Here is a 26,128-nt window from a genome sequence, read left to right on the forward strand (position 1 = left end):
CCATCATCACCATCTGACTCTACACTAAACATGGTGGTCCATCATCACCATCTGACTCCACACTAAACATGGTGGTCCATCATCACCATCTGACTCCACACTAAACATGGTGGTCCATCATCACCATCTGACTCCACACTAAACATGGTGGTCCATCATCACCATCTGACTCTACACTAAACATGGTGGTCCATCATCACCATCTGACTCCACACTAAACATGGTGGTCCATCATCACCATCTGACTCCACACTAAACATGGTGGTCCATCATCACCATCTGACTCCACACTAAACATGGTGGTCCATCATCACCATCTGACTCTACACTAAACATGGTGGTCCATCATCACCATCTGGACTCTACACTAAACATGGTAGGTCCATCATCACCATCTGACTCCACACTAAACATGGTGGTCCATCATCACCATCTGACTCCACACTAAACATGGTGGTCCATCATCACCATCTGACTCCACACTAAACATGGTGGTCCATCATCACCATCTGACTCCACACTAAACATGGTGGTCCATCATCACCATCTGACTCTACACTAAACATGGTGGTCCATCATCACAATCTGACTCTACACTAAACATGGTGGTCCATCATCACCATCAGACTCTACACTAAACATGGTGGTCCATCATCACCATCTGACTCTACACTAAACATGGTGGTCCATCATCACCATCTGACTCCACACTAAACATGGTGGTCCATCATCACCATCTGACTCTACACTAAACATGGTGGTCCATCATCACCATCTGACTCTACACTAAACATGGTGGTCCATCATCACCATCTGACTCTACACTAAACATGGTGGTCCATCATCACCATCTGACTCCACACTAAACATGGTGGTCCATCATCACCATCTGACTCTACACTAAACATGGTGGTCCATCATCACCATCTGACTCCACACTAAACATGGTGGTCCATCATCACCATCTGACTCCACACTAAACATGGTTGGTCCATCATCACCATCTGACTCTACACTAAACATGGTGGTCCATCATCACCATCTGACTCCACACTAAACATGGTGGTCCATCATCACCATCTGACTCTACCACTAAACATGGGTGGTCCATCATCACCATCTGACTCTACACTAAACATGGTGGTCCATCATCACCATCAGACTCCACACTAAACATGGTGGTCCATCATCACCATCTGACTCCACACTAAACATGGTGGGCCATCATCACCAATCTGACTCCACACTAAACATGGTGGTCCATCATCACCATCAGACTCCACACTAAACATGGTGGTCCCTCATCACCATCTGACTCTACACTAAACATGGTGGTCCATCATCACCATCTGACTCTACACTAAACATGGGTGGTCCATCATCACCATCTGGACTCCACACTAAACATGGTGGTCCATCATCACCATCTGACTCTACACTAAACATGGTGGTCCATCATCACCATCTGACTCTACACTAAACATGGTGGTCCATCATCACCATCTGACTCTACACTAAACATGGTGGTCCATCATCACCATCTGACTCCACACTAAACATGGTGGTCCATCATCACCATCTGACTCTACACTAAACATGGTGGTCCATCATCACCATCTGACTCCACACTAAACATGGTGGTCCATCATCACCATCTGACTCCACACTAAACATGGTGGTCCATCATCACCATCTGACTCTACACTAAACATGGTGGTCCATCATCACAATCTGACTCTACACTAAACATGGTGGTCCATCATCACCATCAGACTCTACACTAAACATGGTGGTCCATCATCACAATCTGACTCTACACTAAACATGGTGGTCCATCATCACCATCAGACTCCACACTAAACATGGTGGTCCATCATCACCATCTGACTCTACACTAAACATGGTGGTCCATCATCACAATCTGACTCTACACTAAACATGGTGGTCCATCATCACCATCTGACTCCACACTAAACATGGTGGTCCATCATCACCATCTGACTCTACACTAAACATGGTGGTCCATCATCACAATCTGACTCCACACTAAACATGGTGGTCCATCATCACCATCTGACTCCACACTAAACATGCTGGTCCATCATCACCATCTGACTCTACACTAAACATGGTGGTCCATCATCACCATCTGACTCCACACTAAACATGGTGGTCCATCATCACCATCTGACTCCACACTAAACATGGTGGTCTATCATCACCATCTGACTCTACACTAAACATGGTGGTCCATCATCACCATCTGACTCCACACTAAACATGGTGGTCCATCATCACCATCTGACTCTACACTAAACATGGTGGTCCATCATCACAATCTGACTCTACACTAAACATGGTGGTCCATCATCACCATCTGACTCTACACTAAACATGGTGGTCCATCAACGCTGGGTCTTAGTCATTAAGCAGCAATAATGTGTGTTTCTTATTGGACAAGTTCCGTGTTTCAGTCCATTTTATTCCATTTGGTGCCAAATTAATATGACCCTGGTATAGTAGACTAAGGGGTTAGGGGTCAGGGGTCATACCTGGAATATAAAGCCACTCATCCTTGGAGTGGCAGATAGCATGAGGAGGACATGAGGGAAGAGCGAGGGGGAGAGGAGAGAGAGGGGGGGAGAGGAGAGAGAGGGGGGAGAGGAGAGAGACAGGGGGGAGAGAGAGAGAGAGAGGAGAGAGAGAGAGAGGGGAGAGGAGAGAGAGAGGGAGAGAGGGGGAGAGGAGAGAGAGAGGGGGGAGAGGAGAGGAGAGAGAGGGGGAGAGGAGAGAGAGAGGGGGGAGAGGAGAGAGAGAGGGGGAGAGGAGAGAGAGAGGGGAGAGGAGAGAGGGGGAGAGGAGAGAGAGAGAGAGAGAGAGAGGGGGAGAGGGGAGGGCAGGAGAGAGAGAGGGGAGGGCAGGAGAGAGAGAGAAGGGGCAGGAGAGAGAGAGAGGGAGAGAGATAGAGGGTAGGGAGAGGGGGATAATTGAATTGACAGGTCTAATTATAGCCTCTACACTACCTGCTTGTTGTATAGTAGGGATGCTATAACAGGTTCATGCTGCTTAGGGTCTAGGTTACCTGTGCTGGGTGAGCACGTTGACTGCTGAGGGGTGGTTGGAGCAGTAACCCACATAGAGAGCCTTCATCTGGGGCATGAGGTTCAGGAAGAAACCCCCTACCTTCTGCTGGCTCTCTGGAAGTCTGCACATGGGAAAACAAACACAAGATGTCAGTCTGTAGCACAACGATGACAAGCTGACTGAATTAAGGACCACTGTAGTACCACAACCCACCACTAGATGTCCCTATATCCTTTATTTACCTCAGAGGGAAACTGCCTTGAAATATCCCAGCAGCAGGACAGATCTGATTGGATTAGACCAGCAGTGACAGGCTCTTTCTCTGATCCCTGTGATGCTGATTGGTGGAAAGGTATGTGAGGGGCAGGACTTACTTGGTGCACTCCTCCAGTGATTGGACGAGCATCTGCTGGAAGGTGCTGATCTCCTCCAGGTTCCCCAGGATCAGATACACATCTGTACTGCTCAGTCTGGAGAGAGAGGAGAGGGGGACAGGAGAGGGGGAGAGGGGGACAGGAGAGGGGGAGAGGAGGACAGGAGAGGGGGAGAGGAGGATGAGAGGGGGACAGGAGAGGGGGAGAGGAGGATGAGAGGGGGACAGGAGAGGGGGAGAGGAGGATGAGAGGGGGAGAGGGGGAGGGGGACAGGGGGAGAGGAGAGGGGGAGAGGAGGATGAGAGGTGAAGAGGGGGACAGGAGGATGAGAGGTGAAGAGGGGGATGAGAGGGGGAGAGGAGAGGGGGAGAGGAGGATGAGAGGTGAAGAGGGGGACAGGAGGATGAGAGGTGAAGAGGGGGATGAGAGGGGGAGAGGAGAGGGGGAGAGGAGAGGAGAGGGGGAGAGGAGGATGAGAGGGGGAGAGGAGAAGGGGAGAGGAGGATGAGAGGGGGAGAGGAGAGGGGGAGAGGGGCATGAGAGGTGAAGAGGGGGATGAGAGGTGAAGAGGGGGATGAGAGGGGGAGAGGGGGATGAGAGGTGAAGAGGGGGATGAGAGGGGGCAGAGGGGGATGAGAGGTGAAGAGGGGAATGAGAGGGGAGAGGGGGATGAGAGGTGAAGAGGGGGATGAGAGGGGAGAGGGGGATGAGAGGGGGAGAGGGGGATGAGAGGTGAAGAGGGGGATGAGAGGGGAGAGGGGGATGAGAGGGGGAGAGGGGGATGAGAGGGGGCAGAGGGGGATGAGAGGTGAAGAGGGGGATGAGAGGGGAGAGGGAGATGAGAGGGGGAGAGGGGGATGAGAGGTGAAGAGGGGGATGAGAGGGGGCAGAGGGGAGAGAGAGCAGGAGTTCTGGAATTAGTCCAGTAGATCCAATCCAACCAGAAGCCATATGTCATTACAGACATACAGACATAGTGAGGTTGGTACAGTACTACTAGAGGACTTTACTTCTCTGTGCTCTGGAGAGATCGCAGGTAGTCGGTCAGAAGGCTCTGGAGGTCCTTGGAATATTCTGTCTCTGTTTCTAGAATGTTCTGCAGCACCTGGGGGGAGAGAGAGAGAGAGACAGAGAAAGAGAGAGGGAGAAAAAGAGAGAGGGAGAGAGTGTGTCTTTGTAACTGAACACTTTCACTCCCTCTGACTCCTAACCCCTCACCCTTGTCCTCCCATTGGCCCAGGGCCTCTAAACAGGCTCCCTGACTCCTAACCCCTCACCCTTGTCCTCCCATTGGCCCAGGGCCTCTAAACAGCATCTCTGACTCCTAACCCCTCACCCTTGTCCTCCCATTGGCCCAGGGCCTCTAAACAGGCTCCCTGACTCCTAACCCCTCACCCTTGTCCTCCCATTGGCCCAGGGCCTCTAAACAGGCTCTCTGACAGTGAGTTACTCCAGGACTAGACAGGTCAGGGAGTTACTCCAGCACTCGACAGGTCAGGGAGTTACTCCAGGACTAGACAGGTCAGGGAGTTACACCAGGACTAGACAGGTCAGGGAGTTACTCCAGGACTCGACAGGTCAGGGAGTTACTCCAGGACTAGACAGGTCAGGGAGTTACTCCAGCACTCGACAGGTCAGGGAGTTACTTCAGGACTAGACAGGTCAGGGAGTTACTCCAGGACTAGACAGGTCAGGGAGTTACTCCAGGACTAGACAGGTCAGGGAGTTACTCCAGCACTCGACAGGTCAGGGAGTTACTCCAGCACTAGACAGGTCAGGGAGTTACTCCAGGACTAGACAGGTCAGGAAGTTACTCCAGGACTAGACAGGTCAGGAAGTTACTCCAGCACTAGACAGGTCAGGAAGTTACTCCAGCACTAGACAGGTCAGGAAGTTACTCCAGGACAAGACAGGTCTGGAAGTTACTCCAGCACTAGACAGGTCAGGGAGTTACTCCAGGACTAGACAGGTCAGGATGTTACACCAGGACTAGACTGGTCAGGGAGTTACTCAAGGACTAGACAGGTCAGGAAGTTACTCCAGCACTAGACAGGTCAGGATGTTACACCAGGACTAGACAGGTCAGGGAGTTACTCCAGGACTAGACAGGTCAGGGAGTTACTCCAGGACTAGACAGGTCAGGATGTTACACCAGGACTAGACAGGTCAGGAAGTTACTCCAGGACTAGACAGGTCAGGGAGTTACTCCAGGACTAGACAGGTCAGGGAGTTACTCCAGCACTAGACAGGTCAGGAAGTTACTCCAGGACAAGACAGGTCTGGAAGTTACTCCAGCACTAGACAGGTCGGGGAGTTACTCCAGGACTAGACAGGTCAGGATGTTACACCAGGACTAGACAAGTCAGGGAGTTACTCAAGGACTAGACAGGTCAGGAAGTTACTCCAGCACTAGACAGGTCAGGGAGTTACTCCAGGACTAGACAGGTCAGGGAGTTACTCCAGGACTAGACAGGTCAGGGAGTTACTCCAGGACTAGACAGGTCAGGATGTTACACCAGGACTAGACAGGTCAGGAAGTTACTCCAGGACTAGACAGGTCAGGATGTTACACCAGGACTAGACAGGTCAGGAAGTTACTCCAGGACTAGACAGGTCAGGGAGTTACTCCAGGACTAGACAGGTCAGGGAGTTACTCCAGCACTAGACAGGTCAGGGAGTTACTCCAGGACTAGACAGGTCAGGGAGTTACTCCAGGACTAGACAGGTCAGGATGTTACACCAGGACTAGACAGGTCAGGAAGTTACTCCAGGACTAGACAGGTCAGGGAGTTACTCCAGGACTAGACAGGTCAGGGAGTTACTCCAGCACTAGACAGGTCAGGAAGTTACTCCAGGACAAGGCAGGTCTGGAAGTTACTCCAGCACTAGACAGGTCAGGGAGTTACTCCAGGACTAGACAGGTCAGGATGTTACACCAGGACTAGACAAGTCAGGGAGTTACTCAAGGACTAGACAGGTCAGGAAGTTACTCCAGCACTAGACAGGTCATGGAGTTACTCCAGGACTAGACAGGTCAGGGAGTTACTCCAGGACTAGACAGGTCAGGGAGTTACTCCAGGACTAGACAGGTCAGGATGTTACACCAGGACTAGACAGGTCAGGAAGTTACTCCAGGACTAGACAGGTCAGGATGTTACACCAGGACTAGACAGGTCAGGAAGTTACTCCAGGAGTAGACAGGTCAGGGAGTTACTCCAGGACTAGACAGGTCAGGGAGTTACTCCAGCACTAGACAGGTCAGGAATTTACTCCAGGACAAGACAGGTCTGGAAGTTACTCCAGCACTAGACAGGTCAGGGAGTTACTCCAGGACTAGACAGGTCAGGATGTTACACCAGGACTAGACAGGTCAGGGAGTTACTCAAGGACTAGACAGGTCAGGAAGTTACTCCAGCACTAGACAGGTCAGGGAGTTACTCCAGGACTAGACAGGTCAGGGAGTTACTCCAGGACTAGACAGGTTTATCTCCTCTCTGATAGCGATAGCTATGGGTGGGAGTGGAGTGAAGTAGGAAGGAGGGGGAGTTGGGATAAAGACAGGAGAAAAAGAGAGGTGTAATGTACAGAGGATAAATAGAGAGGTGTAGTGTACAGAGGATAAATAGAGAGGAGACATAGAGAGGTGTAGTGTACAGAGGATAAATAGAGAGGTGTATTGTACAGCGGAGAAATAGAGAGGTGTAGTGTAATGAGGAGAAATAGAGAGGTGTAGTGTACAGAGGAGACATAGAGAGGTGTAGTGTACAGAGGAGAAATAGAGAGGTGTAGTGTATAGAGGAGACATAGAGAGGTGTAGTGTACAGAGGAGACATAGAGAGGTGTAGTGTACAGAGGAGAAATAGAGAGGTGTAGTGTAGAGAGGATAAATAGAGAGGTGTAGTGTACAGAGGAGACATAGAGAGGTGCAGTGTATAGAGGAGACATAGAGAGGTGTAGTGTACAGAGGAGACATAGAGAGGTGTAGTGTACAGAGGATAAAAAGAGAGGTGTAGTGTACAGAGGATAAATAGAGAGGTGTAGTGTACAGAGGAGACATAGAGAGGTGTAGTGTACAGAGGATAAAAAGAGAGGTGTAGTGTACAGAGGATAAATAGAGAGGTGCAGTGTACAGAGGAGACATAGAGAGGTGTAGTGTACAGAGGAGACATAGAGAGGTGTAGTGTACAGAGGATAAATAGAGAGGTGTAGTGTACAGAGGAGAAATAGAGAGGTGTAGTGTACAGAGGATAAATAGAGAGGTGCAGTGTACAGAGGAGACATAGAGAGGTGTAGTGTATAGAGGATAAATAGAGAGGTGTAGTGTACAGAGGATAAATAGAGAAGTGTATTGTACATCGGAGAAATAGAGAGGTGCAGTGTACAGAGGATAAATAGAGAGGTGTAGTGTACAGAGGAGAAATAGAGAGGTGTATTGTACAGCGGAGAAATAGAGAGGTGCAGTGTACAGAGGAGACATAGAGAGGTGTAGTGTACAGAGGAGACATAGAGAGGTGCAGTGTACAGAGGAGACATAGAGAGGTGTAGTGTACAGAGGAGAAATAGAGAGGTGTATTGTACAGCGGAGAAATAGAGAGGTGCAGTGTACAGAGGAGACATAGAGAGGTGTAGTGTATAGAGGATAAATAGAGAGGTGTAGTGTATAGAGGATAAATAGAGAGGTGCAGTGTACAGAGGATAAATAGAGAGGTGTAGTGTACAGAGGAGACATAGAGAGGTGTAGTGTACAGAGGAGACATAGAGAGGTGTAGTGTACAGAGGAGAAATAGAGAGGTGTAGTGTACAGAGGAGACATAGAGAGGTGTAGTGTACAGAGGATAAATAGAGAGGTGTAGTGTATAGAGGATAAATAGAGAGGTGCAGTGTACAGAGGATAAATAGAGAGGTGTAGTGTACAGAGGAGAAATAGAGAGGTGTAGTGTACAGAGGAGACATAGAGAGGTGTAGTGTACAGAGGAGACATAGAGAGGTGTAGTGTACAGAGGAGACATAGAGAGGTGTATTGTACAGAGGATAAATAGAGAGGTGTAGTGTACAGAGGAGACATAGAGAGGTGTAGTGTATAGAGGATAAATAGAGAGGTGCAGTGTACAGAGGAGACATAGAGAGGTGCAGTGTACAGAGGAGACATAGAGAGGTGTAGTGTATAGAGGAGAAATAGAGAGGTGTAGTGTACAGAAGAGAAATAGAGAGGTGTAGTTTATAGAGGATAAATAGAGAGGTGTAGTGTACAGAGGATAAATAGAGAGGTGTATTGTACAGCAGAGACATAGAGAGGTGCAGTGTACAGAGGAGAAATAGAGAGGTGCAGTGTACAGAGGAGAAATAGAGAGGTGTATTGTACAGCGGAGAAATAGAGAGGTGCAGTGTACAGGGGAGACATAGAGAGGTGTAGTGTATAGAGGATAAATAGAGAGGTGTAGTGTATAGAGGATAAATAGAGGTGTAGTGTACAGAGGATAAATAGAGAGGTGTAATGTACAGAGGATAAATAGAGAGGTGTAGTGTACAGAGGATAAATAGAGAGGTGTAGTGTACAGAAAATAAATAGAGAGGTGTAGTGTACAGAGGAGACATAGAGAGGTGTAGTGTACAGAGGAGACATAGAGAGGTGTAGTGTACAGAGGATAAATAGAGAGGTGTAGTGTATAGAGGATAAATAGAGAGGTGTAGTGTATAGAGGATAAATAGAGAGGTGTAGTGTATAGAGGAGACATAGAGAGGTGTAGTGTACAGAGGAGACATAGAGAGGTGTAGTGTACAGAGGATAAATAGAGAGGTGTAGTGTACAGAGGATAAAAAGAGAGGTGTAGTGTACAGAGGATAAATAGAGAGGTGTAGTGTACAGAGGAGACATAGAGAGGTGTAGTGTACAGAGGATAAAAAGAGAGGTGTAGTGTACAGAGGATAAATAGAGAGGTGCAGTGTACAGAGGAGACATAGAGAGGTGTAGTGTACAGAGGAGACATAGAGAGGTGTAGTGTACAGAGGATAAATAGAGAGGTGTAGTGTACAGAGGAGAAATAGAGAGGTGTAGTGTACAGAGGAGAAATAGAGAGGTGCAGTGTACAGAGGAGACATAGAGAGGTGTAGTGTATAGAGGATAAATAGAGAGGTGTAGTGTACAGAGGATAAATAGAGAAGTGTATTGTACATCGGAGAAATAGAGAGGTGCAGTGTACAGAGGATAAATAGAGAGGTGTAGTGTACAGAGGAGAAATAGAGAGGTGTATTGTACAGCGGAGAAATAGAGAGGTGCAGTGTACAGAGGAGACATAGAGAGGTGTAGTGTACAGAGGAGACATAGAGAGGTGTAGTGTACAGAGGATAAATAGAGAGGTGTAGTGTACAGAGGAGAAATAGAGAGGTGTAGTGTACAGAGGAGAAATAGAGAGGTGTAGTGTACAGAGGAGAAATAGAGAGGTGCAGTGTACAGAGGAGACATAGAGAGGTGCAGTGTACAGAGGAGACATAGAGAGGTGCAGTGTACAGAGGAGAAATAGAGAGGTGTGGTGTACAGAGGAGAAATAGAGAGGTGTATTGTACAGCGGAGAAATAGAGAGGTGCAGTGTACAGAGGAGACATAGAGAGGTGTAGTGTATAGAGGATAAATAGAGAGGTGTAGTGTATAGAGGATAAATAGAGAGGTGCAGTGTACAGAGGATAAATAGAGAGGTGTAGTGTACAGAGGAGACATAGAGAGGTGTAGTGTACAGAGGAGACATAGAGAGGTGTAGTGTACAGAGGAGACATAGAGAGGTGTATTGTACAGAGGATAAATAGAGAGGTGTAGTGTACAGAGGAGACATAGAGAGGTGTAGTGTATAGAGGATAAATAGAGAGGTGCAGTGTACAGAGGAGACATAGAGAGGTGCAGTGTACAGAGGAGACATAGAGAGGTGTAGTGTATAGAGGAGAAATAGAGAGGTGTAGAGTACAGAGGAGAAATAGAGAGGTGTAGTTTATAGAGGATAAATAGAGAGGTGAAGTGTACAGAGGATAAATAGAGAGGTGTATTGTACAGCAGAGACATAGAGAGGTGCAGTGTACAGAGGAGAAATAGAGAGGTGCAGTGTACAGAGGAGAAATAGAGAGGTGTATTGTACAGCGGAGAAATAGAGAGGTGCAGTGTACAGAGGAGACATAGAGAGGTGCAGTGTACAGAGGAGAAATAGAGAGGTGTATTGTACAGCGGAGAAATAGAGAGGTGCAGTTTACAGGGGAGACATAGAGAGGTGTAGTGTATAGAGGATAAATAGAGAGGTGTAGTGTATAAAGGATAAATAGAGGTGTAGTGTACAGAGGATAAATAGAGAGGTGTAGTGTATAGAGGATAAATAGAGAGGTGTAGTGTATAGAGGATAAATAGAGAGGTGTAGTGTATAGAGGAGACATAGAGAGGTGTAGTGTACAGAGGATAAATAGAGAGGTGTAGTGTATAGAGGATAAATAGAGAGGTGTAGTGTATAGAGGATAAATAGAAAGGTGTAGAGTATAGAGGATAAATAGAGAGGTGTAGTGTACAGAGGAGAAATAGAGAGGTGTAGTGTATAGAGGATAAATAGAGAGGTGTAGTGTATAGAGGAGACATAGAGAGGTGTAGTGTACAGAGGATAAATAGAGAGGTGTAGTGTAAAGAGGAGACATAGAGAGGTGTAGTGTACAGAGGATAAATAGAGAGGTGTAGTGTATAGAGGATAAATAGAGAGGTGTAGTGTATAGAGGATAAATAGAGAGGTGTAGTGTACAGAGGAGACATAGAGAGGTGTAGTGTACAGAGGATAAATAGAGAGGTGTAGTGTATAGAGGATAAATAGAGAGGTGTAGTGTATAGAGGATAAATAGAGAGGTGTAGTGTACAGAGGAGACATAGAGAGGTGTAGTGTACAGAGGATAAATAGAGAGGTGTAGTGTACAGAGGAGAAATAGAGAGGTGTAGTGTACAGAGGAGAAATAGAGAGGTGCAGTGTACAGAGGAGACATAGAGAGGTGTAGTGTATAGAGGATAAATAGAGAGGTGTAGTGTACAGAGGATAAATAGAGAAGTGTATTGTACATCGGAGAAATAGAGAGGTGCAGTGTACAGAGGATAAATAGAGAGGTGTAGTGTACAGAGGAGAAATAGAGAGGTGTATTGTACAGCGGAGAAATAGAGAGGTGCAGTGTACAGAGGAGACATAGAGAGGTGTAGTGTACAGAGGAGACATAGAGAGGTGTAGTGTACAGAGGATAAATAGAGAGGTGTAGTGTACAGAGGAGAAATAGAGAGGTGTAGTGTACAGAGGAGAAATAGAGAGGTGCAGTGTACAGAGAGGACATAGAGAGGTGCAGTGTACAGAGGAGACATAGAGAGGTGCAGTGTACAGAGGAGAAATAGAGAGGTGTAGTGTACAGAGGAGAAATAGAGAGGTGTATTGTACAGCGGAGAAATAGAGAGGTGTAGTGTACAGAGGAGACATAGAGAGGTGTAGTGTACAGAGGAGACATAGAGAGGTGTAGTGTACAGAGGAGAAATAGAGAGGTGTAGTGTACAGAGGAGACATAGAGAGGTGTAGTGTACAGAGGATAAATAGAGAGGTGTAGTGTATAGAGGATAAATAGAGAGGTGCAGTGTACAGAGGATAAATAGAGAGGTGTAGTGTACAGAGGAGAAATAGAGAGGTGTAGTGTACAGAGGAGACATAGAGAGGTGTAGTGTACAGAGGAGACATAGAGAGGTGTAGTGTACAGAGGAGACATAGAGAGGTGTATTGTACAGAGGATAAATAGAGAGGTGTAGTGTACAGAGGAGACATAGAGAGGTGTAGTGTATAGAGGATAAATAGAGAGGTGCAGTGTACAGAGGAGACATAGAGAGGTGCAGTGTACAGAGGAGACATAGAGAGGTGTAGTGTACAGAAGAGAAATAGAGAGGTGTAGTTTATAGAGGATAAATAGAGAGGTGTAGTGTACAGAGGATAAATAGAGAGGTGTATTGTACAGCAGAGACATAGAGAGGTGCAGTGTACAGAGGAGAAATAGAGAGGTGCAGTGTACAGAGGAGAAATAGAGAGGTGTATTGTACAGCGGAGAAATAGAGAGGTGCAGTGTACAGAGGAGACATAGAGAGGTACAGTGTACAGAGGAGAAATAGAGAGGTGTACTGTACAGCGGAGAAATAGAGAGGTGCAGTGTACAGGGGAGACATAGAGAGGTGTAGTGTATAGAGGATAAATAGAGAGGTGTAGTGTATAGAGGATAAATAGAGGTGTAGTGTACAGAGGATAAATAGAGAGGTGTAATGTACAGAGGATAAATAGAGAGGTGTAGTGTACAGAGGATAAATAGAGAGGTGTAGTGTACAGAAAATAAATAGAGAGGTGTAGTGTACAGAGGAGACATAGAGAGGTGTAGTGTACAGAGGAGACATAGAGAGGTGTAGTGTACAGAGGATAAATAGAGAGGTGTAGTGTATAGAGGATAAATAGAGAGGTGTAGTGTATAGAGGATAAATAGAGAGGTGTAGTGTATAGAGGAGACATAGAGAGGTGTAGTGTACAGAGGAGACATAGAGAGGTGTAGTGTACAGAGGATAAATAGAGAGGTGTAGTGTACAGAGGATAAAAAGAGAGGTGTAGTGTACAGAGGATAAATAGAGAGGTGTAGTGTACAGAGGAGACATAGAGAGGTGTAGTGTACAGAGGATAAAAAGAGAGGTGTAGTGTACAGAGGATAAATAGAGAGGTGCAGTGTACAGAGGAGACATAGAGAGGTGTAGTGTACAGAGGAGAAATAGAGAGGTGCAGTGTACAGAGGAGACATAGAGAGGTGTAGTGTATAGAGGATAAATAGAGAGGTGTAGTGTACAGAGGATAAATAGAGAAGTGTATTGTACATCGGAGAAATAGAGAGGTGCAGTGTACAGAGGATAAATAGAGAGGTGTAGTGTACAGAGGAGAAATAGAGAGGTGTATTGTACAGCGGAGAAATAGAGAGGTGCAGTGTACAGAGGAGACATAGAGAGGTGTAGTGTACAGAGGAGACATAGAGAGGTGTAGTGTACAGAGGATAAATAGAGAGGTGTAGTGTACAGAGGAGAAATAGAGAGGTGTAGTGTACAGAGGAGAAATAGAGAGGTGTAGTGTACAGAGGAGACATAGAGAGGTGCAGTGTACAGAGGAGACATAGAGAGGTGCAGTGTACAGAGGAGACATAGAGAGGTGCAGTGTACAGAGGAGAAATAGAGAGGTGTGGTGTACAGAGGAGAAATAGAGAGGTGTATTGTACAGCGGAGAAATAGAGAGGTGCAGTGTACAGAGGAGACATAGAGAGGTGTAGTGTACAGAGGATAAATAGAGAGGTGTAGTGTATAGAGGATAAATAGAGAGGTGCAGTGTACAGAGGATAAATAGAGAGGTGTAGTGTACAGAGGAGAAATAGAGAGGTGTAGTGTACAGAGGAGACATAGAGAGGTGTAGTGTACAGAGGAGACATAGAGAGGTGTAGTGTACAGAGGAGACATAGAGAGGTGTATTGTACAGAGGATAAATAGAGAGGTGTAGTGTACAGAGGAGACATAGAGAGGTGTAGTGTATAGAGGATAAATAGAGAGGTGCAGTGTACAGAGGAGACATAGAGAGGTGCAGTGTACAGAGGAGACATAGAGAGGTGTAGTGTACAGAAGAGAAATAGAGAGGTGTAGTTTATAGAGGATAAATAGAGAGGTGTAGTGTACAGAGGATAAATAGAGAGGTGTATTGTACAGCAGAGACATAGAGAGGTGCAGTGTACAGAGGAGAAATAGAGAGGTGCAGTGTACAGAGGAGAAATAGAGAGGTGTATTGTACAGCGGAGAAATAGAGAGGTGCAGTGTACAGAGGAGACATAGAGAGGTACAGTGTACAGAGGAGAAATAGAGAGGTGTACTGTACAGCGGAGAAATAGAGAGGTGCAGTGTACAGGGGAGACATAGAGAGGTGTAGTGTATAGAGGATAAATAGAGAGGTGTAGTGTATAGAGGATAAATAGAGGTGTAGTGTACAGAGGATAAATAGAGAGGTGTAATGTACAGAGGATAAATAGAGAGGTGTAGTGTACAGAGGATAAATAGAGAGGTGTAGTGTACAGAAAATAAATAGAGAGGTGTAGTGTACAGAGGAGACATAGAGAGGTGTAGTGTACAGAGGAGACATAGAGAGGTGTAGTGTACAGAGGATAAATAGAGAGGTGTAGTGTATAGAGGATAAATAGAGAGGTGTAGTGTATAGAGGATAAATAGAGAGGTGTAGTGTATAGAGGAGACATAGAGAGGTGTAGTGTACAGAGGAGACATAGAGAGGTGTAGTGTACAGAGGATAAATAGAGAGGTGTAGTGTACAGAGGATAAAAAGAGAGGTGTAGTGTACAGAGGATAAATAGAGAGGTGTAGTGTACAGAGGAGACATAGAGAGGTGTAGTGTACAGAGGATAAAAAGAGAGGTGTAGTGTACAGAGGATAAATAGAGAGGTGCAGTGTACAGAGGAGACATAGAGAGGTGTAGTGTACAGAGGAGACATAGAGAGGTGTAGTGTACAGAGGATAAATAGAGAGGTGTAGTGTACAGAGGAGAAATAGAGAGGTGTAGTGTACAGAGGAGAAATAGAGAGGTGCAGTGTACAGAGGAGACATAGAGAGGTGTAGTGTATAGAGGATAAATAGAGAGGTGTAGTGTACAGAGGATAAATAGAGAAGTGTATTGTACATCGGAGAAATAGAGAGGTGCAGTGTACAGAGGATAAATAGAGAGGTGTAGTGTACAGAGGAGAAATAGAGAGGTGTATTGTACAGCGGAGAAATAGAGAGGTGCAGTGTACAGAGGAGACATAGAGAGGTGTAGTGTACAGAGGAGACATAGAGAGGTGTAGTGTACAGAGGATAAATAGAGAGGTGTAGTGTACAGAGGAGAAATAGAGAGGTGTAGTGTACAGAGGAGAAATAGAGAGGTGTAGTGTACAGAGGAGAAATAGAGAGGTGCAGTGTACAGAGGAGACATAGAGAGGTGCAGTGTACAGAGGAGACATAGAGAGGTGCAGTGTACAGAGGAGAAATAGAGAGGTGTGGTGTACAGAGGAGAAATAGAGAGGTGTATTGTACAGCGGAGAAATAGAGAGGTGCAGTGTACAGAGGAGACATAGAGAGGTGTAGTGTATAGAGGATAAATAGAGAGGTGTAGTGTATAGAGGATAAATAGAGAGGTGCAGTGTACAGAGGATAAATAGAGAGGTGTAGTGTACAGAGGAGACATAGAGAGGTGTAGTGTACAGAGGAGACATAGAGAGGTGTAGTGTACAGAGGAGACATAGAGAGGTGTATTGTACAGAGGATAAATAGAGAGGTGTAGTGTACAGAGGAGACATAGAGAGGTGTAGTGTATAGAGGATAAATAGAGAGGTGCAGTGTACAGAGGAGACATAGAGAGGTGCAGTGTACAGAGGAGACATAGAGAGGTGTAGTGTATAGAGGAGAAATAGAGAGGTGTAGAGTACAGAGGAGAAATAGAGAGGTGTAGTTTATAGAGGATAAATAGAGAGGTGAAGTGTACAGAGGATAAATAGAGAGGTGTATTGTACAGCAGAGACATAGAGAGGTGCAGTGTACAGAGGAGAAATAGAGAGGTGCAGTGTACAGAGGAGAAATAGAGAGGTGTATTGTACAGCGGAGAAATAGAGAGGTGCAGTGTACAGAGGAGACATAGAGAGGTGCAGTGTACAGAGGAGAAATAGAGAGGTGTATTGTACAGCGGAGAAATAGAGAGGTGCAGTTTACAGGGGAGACATAGAGAGGTGTAGTGTATAGAGGATAAATAGAGAGGTGTAGTGTATAGAGGATAAATAGAGGTGTAGTGTACAGAGGATAAATAGAGAGGTGTAGTGTATAGAGGATAAATAGAGAGGTGTAGTGTATAGAGGATAAATAGAGAGGTGTAGTGTATAGAGGAGACATAGAGAGGTGTAGTGTACAGAGGAGACATAGAGAGGTGTAGTGTACAGAGGATAAATAGAGAGGTGTAGTGTATAGAGGATAAATAGAGAGGTGTAGTGTATAGAGGATAAATAGAAAGGTGTAGAGTATAGAGGATAAATAGAGAGGTGTAGTGTACAGAGGAGAAATAGAGAGGTGTAGTGTATAGAGGATAAATAGAGAGGTGTAGTGTATAGAGGAGACATAGAGAGGTGTAGTGTACAGAGGATAAATAGAGAGGTGTAGTGTAAAGAGGAGACATAGAGAGGTGTAGTGTACAGAGGATAAATAGAGAGGTGTAGTGTATAGAGGATAAATAGAGAGGTGTAGTGTATAGAGGATAAATAGAGAGGTGTAGTGTACAGAGGAGACATAGAGAGGTGTAGTGTACAGAGGATAAATAGAGAGGTGTAGTGTATAGAGGATAAATAGAGAGGTGTAGTGTATAGAGGATAAATAGAGAGGTGTAGTGTACAGAGGAGACATAGAGAGGTGTAGTGTACAGAGGATAAATAGAGAGGTGTAGTGTACAGAGGAGAAATAGAGAGGTGTAGTGTACAGAGGAGAAATAGAGAGGTGCAGTGTACAGAGGAGACATAGAGAGGTGTAGTGTATAGAGGATAAATAGAGAGGTGTAGTGTACAGAGGATAAATAGAGAAGTGTATTGTACATCGGAGAAATAGAGAGGTGCAGTGTACAGAGGATAAATAGAGAGGTGTAGTGTACAGAGGAGAAATAGAGAGGTGTATTGTACAGCGGAGAAATAGAGAGGTGCAGTGTACAGAGGAGACATAGAGAGGTGTAGTGTACAGAGGAGACATAGAGAGGTGTAGTGTACAGAGGATAAATAGAGAGGTGTAGTGTACAGAGGAGAAATAGAGAGGTGTAGTGTACAGAGGAGAAATAGAGAGGTGCAGTGTACAGAGAGGACATAGAGAGGTGCAGTGTACAGAGGAGACATAGAGAGGTGCAGTGTACAGAGGAGAAATAGAGAGGTGTAGTGTACAGAGGAGAAATAGAGAGGTGTATTGTACAGCGGAGAAATAGAGAGGTGTAGTGTACAGAGGAGACATAGAGACGTGTAGTGTACAGAGGAGACATAGAGAGGTGTAGTGTACAGAGGAGAAATAGAGAGGTGTAGTGTACAGAGGAGACATAGAGAGGTGTAGTGTACAGAGGATAAATAGAGAGGTGTAGTGTATAGAGGATAAATAGAGAGGTGCAGTGTACAGAGGATAAATAGAGAGGTGTAGTGTACAGAGGAGAAATAGAGAGGTGTAGTGTACAGAGGAGACATAGAGAGGTGTAGTGTACAGAGGAGACATAGAGAGGTGTAGTGTACAGAGGAGACATAGAGAGGTGTATTGTACAGAGGATAAATAGAGAGGTGTAGTGTACAGAGGAGACATAGAGAGGTGTAGTGTATAGAGGATAAATAGAGAGGTGCAGTGTACAGAGGAGACATAGAGAGGTGCAGTGTACAGAGGAGACATAGAGAGGTGTAGTGTATAGAGGAGAAATAGAGAGGTGTAGTGTACAGAGGAGAAATAGAGAGGTGTAGTTTATAGAGGATAAATAGAGAGGTGTAGTGTACAGAGGATAAATAGAGAGGTGTATTGTACAGCAGAGACATAGAGAGGTGCAGTGTACAGAGGAGAAATAGAGAGGTGCAGTGTACAGAGGAGAAATAGAGAGGTGTATTGTACAGCGGAGAAATAGAGAGGTGCAGTGTACAGAGGAGACATAGAGAGGTGTAGTGTATAGAGGATAAATAGAGAGGTGTAGTGTATAGAGGATAAATAGAGAGGTGCAGTGTACAGAGGATAAATAGAGAGGTGTAGTGTACAGAGGAGACATAGAGAGGTGTAGTGTACAGAGGATAAATAGAGAGGTGTAGTGTACAGAGGAGAAATAGAGAGGTGTAGTGTACAGAGGAGACATAGAGAGGTGTAGTGTACAGAGGATAAATAGAGAGGTGTAGTGTATAGAGGATAAATAGAGAGGTGCAGTGTACAGAGGATAAATAGAGAGGTGTAGTGTACAGAGGAGAAATAGAGAGGTGTAGTGTACAGAGGAGACATAGAGAGGTGTAGTGTACAGAGGAGACATAGAGAGGTGTAGTGTACAGAGGAGACATAGAGAGGTGTATTGTACAGAGGATAAATAGAGAGGTGTAGTGTACAGAGGAGACATAGAGAGGTGTAGTGTATAGAGGATAAATAGAGAGGTGCAGTGTACAGAGGAGACATAGAGAGGTGCAGTGTACAGAGGAGACATAGAGAGGTGTAGTGTATAGAGGAGAAATAGAGAGGTGTAGTGTACAGAGGAGAAATAGAGAGGTGTAGTTTATAGAGGATAAATAGAGAGGTGTAGTGTACAGAGGATAAATAGAGAGGTGTATTGTACAGCAGAGACATAGAGAGGTGCAGTGTACAGAGGAGAAATAGAGAGGTGCAGTGTACAGAGGAGAAATAGAGAGGTGTATTGTACAGCGGAGAAATAGAGAGGTGCAGTGTACAGAGGAGACATAGAGAGGTGCAGTGTACAGAGGAGAAATAGAGAGGTGTATTGTACAGCGGAGAAATAGAGAGGTGCAGTTTACAGGGGAGACATAGAGAGGTGTAGTGTATAGAGGATAAATAGAGAGGTGTAGTGTATAGAGGATAAATAGAGGTGTAGTGTACAGAGGATAAATAGAGAGGTGTAATGTACAGAGGATAAATAGAGAGGTGTAGTGTACAGAGGATAAATAGAGAGGTGTAGTGTACAGAAAATAAATAGAGAGGTGTAGTGTACAGAGGAGACATAGAGAGGTGTAGTGTACAGAGGAGACATAGAGAGGTGTAGTGTACAGAGGATAAATAGAGAGGTGTAGTGTATAGAGGATAAATAGAGAGGTGTAGTGTATAGAGGATAAATAGAGAGGTGTAGTGTATAGAGGAGACATAGAGAGGTGTAGTGTACAGAGGAGACATAGAGAGGTGTAGTGTACAGAGGATAAATAGAGAGGTGTAGTGTATAGAGGATAAATAGAGAGGTGTAGTGTATAGAGGATAAATAGAGAGGTGTAGTGTATAGAGGATAAATAGAGAGGTGTAGTGTACAGAGGAGAAATAGAGAGGTGTAGTGTATAGAGGATAAATAGAGAGGTGTAGTGTATAGAGGAGACATAGAGAGGTGTAGTGTACAGAGGATAAATAGAGAGGTGTAGTGTAAAGAGGAGACATAGAGAGGTGTAGTGTACAGAGGATAAATAGAGAGGTGTAGTGTATAGAGGATAAATAGAGAGGTGTAGTGTATAGAGGATAAATAGAGAGGTGTAGTGTACAGAGGAGACATAGAGAGGTGTAGTGTACAGAGGATAAATAGAGAGGTGTAGTGTATAGAGGATAAATAGAGAGGTGTAGTGTATAGAGGATAAATAGAGAGGTGTAGTGTACAGAGGAGACATAGAGAGGTGTAGTGTACAGAGGATAAATAGAGAGGTGTAGTGTACAGAGGAGAAATAGAGAGGTGTAGTGTACAGAGGAGAAATAGAGAGGTGCAGTGTACAGAGGAGACATAGAGAGGTGTAGTGTATAGAGGATAAATAGAGAGGTGTAGTGTACAGAGGATAAATAGAGAAGTGTATTGTACATCGGAGAAATAGAGAGGTGCAGTGTACAGAGGATAAATAGAGAGGTGTAGTGTACAGAGGAGAAATAGAGAGGTGTATTGTACAGCGGAGAAATAGAGAGGTGCAGTGTACAGAGGAGACATAGAGAGGTGTAGTGTACAGAGGAGACATAGAGAGGTGTAGTGTACAGAGGATAAATAGAGAGGTGTAGTGTACAGAGGAGAAATAGAGAGGTGTAGTGTACAGAGGAGAAATAGAGAGGTGTAGTGTACAGAGGAGAAATAGAGAGGTGCAGTGTACAGAGAGGACATAGAGAGGTGCAGTGTACAGAGGAGACATAGAGAGGTGCAGTGTACAGAGGAGAAATAGAGAGGTGTAGTGTACAGAGGAGAAATAGAGAGGTGTATTGTACAGCGGAGAAATAGAGAGGTGCAGTGTACAGAGGAGACATAGAGAGGTGTAGTGTATAGAGGATAAATAGAGAGGTGTAGTGTATAGAGGATAAATAGAGAGGTGCAGTGTACAGAGGATAAATAGAGAGGTGTAGTGTACAGAGAGGACATAGAGAGGTGCAGTGTACAGAGGAGACATAGAGAGGTGCAGTGTACAGAGGAGAAATAGAGAGGTGTAGTGTACAGAGGAGAAATAGAGAGGTGTATTGTACAGCGGAGAAATAGAGAGGTGCAGTGTACAGAGGAGACATAGAGAGGTGTAGTGTATAGAGGATAAATAGAGAGGTGTAGTGTATAGAGGATAAATAGAGAGGTGCAGTGTACAGAGGATAAATAGAGAGGTGTAGTGTACAGAGGAGACATAGAGAGGTGTAGTGTACAGAGGAGACATAGAGAGGTGTAGTGTACAGAGGAGAAATAGAGAGGTGTAGTGTACAGAGGAGACATAGAGAGGTGTAGTGTACAGAGGATAAATAGAGAGGTGTAGTGTATAGAGGATAAATAGAGAGGTGCAGTGTACAGAGGATAAATAGAGAGGTGTAGTGTACAGAGGAGAAATAGAGAGGTGTAGTGTACAGAGGAGACATAGAGAGGTGTAGTGTACAGAGGAGACATAGAGAGGTGTAGTGTACAGAGGAGACATAGAGAGGTGTATTGTACAGAGGATAAATAGAGAGGTGTAGTGTACAGAGGAGACATAGAGAGGTGTAGTGTATAGAGGATAAATAGAGAGGTGCAGTGTACAGAGGAGACATAGAGAGGTGCAGTGTACAGAGGAGACATAGAGAGGTGTAGTGTATAGAGGAGAAATAGAGAGGTGTAGTGTACAGAGGAGAAATAGAGAGGTGTAGTTTATAGAGGATAAATAGAGAGGTGTAGTGTACAGAGGATAAATAGAGAGGTGTATTGTACAGCAGAGACATAGAGAGGTGCAGTGTACAGAGGAGAAATAGAGAGGTGCAGTGTACAGAGGAGAAATAGAGAGGTGTATTGTACAGCGGAGAAATAGAGAGGTGCAGTGTACAGAGGAGACATAGAGAGGTGCAGTGTACAGAGGAGAAATAGAGAGGTGTATTGTACAGCGGAGAAATAGAGAGGTGCAGTTTACAGGGGAGACATAGAGAGGTGTAGTGTATAGAGGATAAATAGAGAGGTGTAGTGTATAGAGGATAAATAGAGGTGTAGTGTACAGAGGATAAATAGAGAGGTGTAATGTACAGAGGATAAATAGAGAGGTGTAGTGTACAGAGGATAAATAGAGCGGTGTAGTGTACAGAAAATAAATAGAGAGGTGTAGTGTACAGAGGAGACATAGAGAGGTGTAGTGTACAGAGGAGACATAGAGAGGTGTAGTGTACAGAGGATAAATAGAGAGGTGTAGTGTATAGAGGATAAATAGAGAGGTGTAGTGTATAGAGGATAAATAGAGAGGTGTAGTGTATAGAGGAGACATAGAGAGGTGTAGTGTACAGAGGAGACATAGAGAGGTGTAGTGTACAGAGGATAAATAGAGAGGTGTAGTGTATAGAGGATAAATAGAGAGGTGTAGTGTATAGAGGATAAATAGAGAGGTGTAGTGTATAGAGGATAAATAGAGAGGTGTAGTGTACAGAGGAGAAATAGAGAGGTGTAGTGTATAGAGGATAAATAGAGAGGTGTAGTGTATAGAGGAGACATAGAGAGGTGTAGTGTACAGAGGATAAATAGAGAGGTGTAGTGTACAGAGGAGACATAGAGAGGTGTAGTGTACAGAGGATAAATAGAGAGGTGTAGTGTATAGAGGATAAATAGAGAGGTGTAGTGTATAGAGGATAAATAGAGAGGTGTAGTGTACAGAGGAGACATAGAGAGGTGTAGTGTACAGAGGATAAATAGAGAGGTGTAGTGTATAGAGGATAAATAGAGAGGTGTAGTGTATAGAGGATAAATAGAGAGGTGTAGTGTACAGAGGATAAATAGAGAGGTGTAGTGTATAGAGGATAAATAGAGAGGTGTAGTGTATAGAGGATAAATAGAGAGGTGTAGTGTACAGAGGAGACATAGAGAGGTGTAGTGTACAGAGGATAAATAGAGAGGTGTAGTGTATAGAGGATAAATAGAGAGGTGTAGTGTATAGAGGATAAATAGAGAGGTGTAGTGTACAGAGGATAAATAGAGAGGTGTAGTGTATAGAGGATAAATAGAGAGGTGTAGTGTATAGAGGATAAATAGAGAGGTGTAGTGTATAGAGGATAAATAGAGAGGTGTAGTGTATAGAGGATAAATAGAGAGGTGTAGTGTACAGAGGAGACATAGAGAGGTGTAGTGTACAGAGGATAAATAGAGAGGTGTAGTGTACAGAGGATAAATAGAGAGGTGTAGTGTATAGAGGATAAATAGAGAGGTGTAGTGTATAGAGGATAAATAGAGAGGTGTAGTGTACAGAGGAGACATAGAGAGGTGTAGTGTACAGAGGAGACATAGAGAGGTGTAGTGTACAGAGGATAAATAGAGAGGTGTAGTGTATAGAGGATAAATAGAGAGGTGTAGTGTATAGAGGATAAATAGAGAGGTGTAGTGTATAGAGGATAAATAGAGAGGTGTAGTGTACAGAGGATAAATAGAGAGGTGTAGTGTATAGAGGATAAATAGAGAGGTGTAGTGTATAGAGGATAAATAGAGAGGTGTAGTGTATAGAGGATAAATAGAGAGGTGTAGTGTACAGAGGATAAATAGAGAGGTGTAGTGTATAGAGGATAAATAGAGAGGTGTAGTGTACAGAGGATAAATAGAGAGGTGTAGTGTATAGATGATAAATAGAGAGGTGTAGTGTACAGAGGATAAATAGAGAGGTGTAGTGTACAGAGGATAAATAGAGAGGTGTAGTGTATAGAGGATAAATAGAGAGGTGTAGTGTACAGAGGATAAATAGAGAGGTGTAGTGTACAGAGGAGACATAGAGAGGTGTAGTGTACAGAGGATAAATAGAGAGGTGTAGTGTATAGAGGAGACATAGAGAGGTGTAGTGTATAGAGGATAAATAGAGAGGTGTAGTGTACAGAGGAGACATAGAGAGGTGTAGTGTATAGAGGATAAATAGAGAGGTGTAGTGTATAGTATGTGTTTCTGTGTTCTTTCATGTCAATAGGTCAAGCTACAGCATTAAGAGTAATGTCCACAGAGACAGAAGGAAAGAGCGGGATGATGACCAGGTCCTACCAGGTTGTAGTAGGTCTTGCTGATGGCTGTAGTGTCAAAGCCTTTTGGGGGACTCTTCAGGGTCCCAGATTTGGGAGACACTTGTTTGTCTGAGAAGGAGAGGGGGAGAAAGAGAGACAGTAGAGAGAGAGAGATAGAGGGAGAGTAGAGGGAGAGAGAGAGGGAGAGTAGAGGGAGAGTAGAGGGAGAGAGAGAGAGAGTAGAGGGAAAGTAGAAGGAGAGTAGAGGGAAAGTAGAAGGAGAGTAGAGGGAGAGAGAGAGAGTATAGGGAGAGAGAGTAGAGGGAGAGAGAGAGAGAGAGAGAGAGAGAGAGTAGAGGGAGAGAGAGAGTAGAGGGAGAGTAGAAGGAGAGTATAGGGAAAGTAGAGGGAGAGTAGAGGGAGAGTAGAGGGAGAGTAGAGGGAGAGAGAGAGTAGAGGGAGAGAGAGTAGAGGGAGAGAGAGAGAGAGAGAGAGAGAGAGAGTAGAGGGAGAGAGAGAGTAGAGGGAGAGTAGAGGGAGAGTAGAGGGAGAGTAGAGGGAGAGAGAGAGTAGAGGGAGAGAGAGAGTAGAGGGAGAGTAGAGGGAGAGTAGAGGGAGAGAGAGAGTAGAGGGAGAGAGAGAGTAGAGGGAGAGAGAGGGAGAGAGAGAGAGAGAGAGTAGAGGGAGAGAGAGAGTAGAGGGAGAGTAGAGGGAGAGTAGAGGGAGAGTAGAGGGAGAGTATAGGGAAAGTAGAGGGAGAGTAGAGGGAGAGTAGAGGGAGAGAGAGAGTAGAGGGAGAGAGAGTAGAGGGAGAGAGAGAGAGAGAGAGAGAGAGAGAGTAGAGGGAGAGAGAGAGTAGAGGGAGAGTAGAGGGAGAGTAGAGGGAGAGTAGAGGGAGAGAGAGAGTAGAGGGAGAGAGAGAGTAGAGGGAGAGTAGAGGGAGAGTAGAGGGAGAGAGAGAGTAGAGGGAGAGAGAGAGTAGAGGGAGAGAGAGGGAGAGTAGAGGGAGAGTAGAAGGAGAGAGAGAGTAGAGGGAGAGAGAGAGAGTAGAGGGAGAGTAGAGGGAGAGTAGAGGGAGAGTAGAGGGAGAGAGAGAGTAGAGGGAGAGAGAGAGTGAGATAGAGGGAGAGAGAGAGTAGAGGGAGAGAGAGGGAGAGTAGAGGGAGAGAGAGAGTAGAGGGAGAGAGAGAGTGAGAATAGAGGGAGAGAGAGGGAGAGTAGAGGGAGAGAGAGAGTAGAGGGAGAGAGAGAGTAGAGGGAGAGAGAGAGAGAGTAGAGGGAGAGAGAGTAGAGGGAGAGAGAGGAGAGTAGAGGGAGAGAGAGAGTAGATGGAGAGAGAGAGAGAGTAGAGGGAGAGTAGAGGGAGAGAGAGAGTAGAGGGAGAGAGTAGAGGGAGAGAGAGAGTAGAGGGAGAGAGAGAGTAGAGGGAGAGAGAGAGAGTAGAGGGAGAGTAGAGGAGAGAGAGAGTAGAGGGAGAGAGTAGAGGGAGAGAGAGAGAGTAGAGGGAGAGTAGAGGGAGAGAGAGTAGAGAGAGAGAGTAGAGGGAGAGAGAGAGGAGATAGAGGGAGAGAGAGAGAGAGTAGAGGGAGAGAGAGAGTAGAGGGAGAGAGAGAGTAGAGGGAGAGAGAGAGTAGAGAGTGAGAGAGTAGAGGGAGAGAGAGGGAGAGTAGAGGGAGAGAGAGAGTAGATGGAGAGAGAGAGAGAGTAGAGGGAGAGTAGAGGGAGAGAGAGAGTAGAGGGAGAGAGTAGAGGGAGAGAGAGAGAGTAGAGGGAGAGAGAGAGTAGAGGGAGAGTAGAGGGAGAGAGTAGAGGGAGAGAGAGAGAGTAGAGAGAGAGAGAGAGTAGAGGGAGAGTGAGAGTAGAGGGAGAGTAGAGGGACAGAGAGAGTAGAGAGAGAGTAGAGGGAGAGTAGAGGGAGAGTAGAGGGAGAGTAGAGGGAGAGTAGAGAGAGTAGAGAGAGAGTAGAGGGAGGGAGAGAGAGGGAGAGTGGAGGGAGAGTAGAGAGAGAGAGAGAGAGAGAGAGAGAGAGAGTAGAGGGAGAATAGAGATAGAGAGAGAGAGAGAGAGAGAGAGAGAGAGAGAGTAGAGGGAGAGTAGAGAGAGAGTAGAGGGAGAGAGAGAGTAGAGGGAGAGAGAGGGAGAGTAGAGGGAGAGTAGAGAGAGAGTAGAGGGAGAGAGAGAGTAGAGGGAGAGTAGAGGGAGAGAGAGGGAGAGTAGAGGGAGAGTAGAGAGAGAGTAGAGGGAGAGAGAGAGTAGAGGGAGAGTAGAGGGAGAGTATAGGGAGAGTAGAGGGAGAGAGAGTGAGAGAGAGAGAGTAGAGAGAGAGAGAGAGTAGAGGGAGAGTAGAGAGAGAGAGTAGAGAGAGAGAGAGAGTAGAGAGAGAGAGAATAGAGAGAGAGAGAGAGTAGAGGGAGAGAGAGAGTAGAGGGAGAGAGAGGGAGAGTAG

The 26,128-nt window shown here is 45.4% G+C and overlaps 1 protein-coding gene across 1 annotated transcript in view; it reads right to left on the reverse strand.

Moving 5' to 3' along the window:
* Positions 1-26,128, reverse strand: part of LOC106595682 (rho guanine nucleotide exchange factor 7) — a 79,642-nt gene that overhangs the window by 32,534 nt on the left and 20,980 nt on the right. The window contains exons 6-10 of the mRNA XM_082969239.1: positions 23,723-23,816; positions 4,469-4,563; positions 3,459-3,554; positions 3,083-3,205; positions 2,553-2,625 (exon numbers count right to left, since the gene is read on the reverse strand). Coding sequence (XP_082825365.1) covers positions 2,553-2,625; positions 3,083-3,205; positions 3,459-3,554; positions 4,469-4,563; positions 23,723-23,816 — 481 coding nt within the window. The remainder of the gene's footprint in view (positions 1-2,552; positions 2,626-3,082; positions 3,206-3,458; positions 3,555-4,468; positions 4,564-23,722; positions 23,817-26,128) is intronic.

Source organism: Salmo salar, chromosome 25 (genome assembly GCF_965601325.2).
Source record: "Salmo salar chromosome 25, fSalSal1, whole genome shotgun sequence".
NCBI lineage: Eukaryota > Metazoa > Chordata > Actinopteri > Salmoniformes > Salmonidae > Salmo > Salmo salar.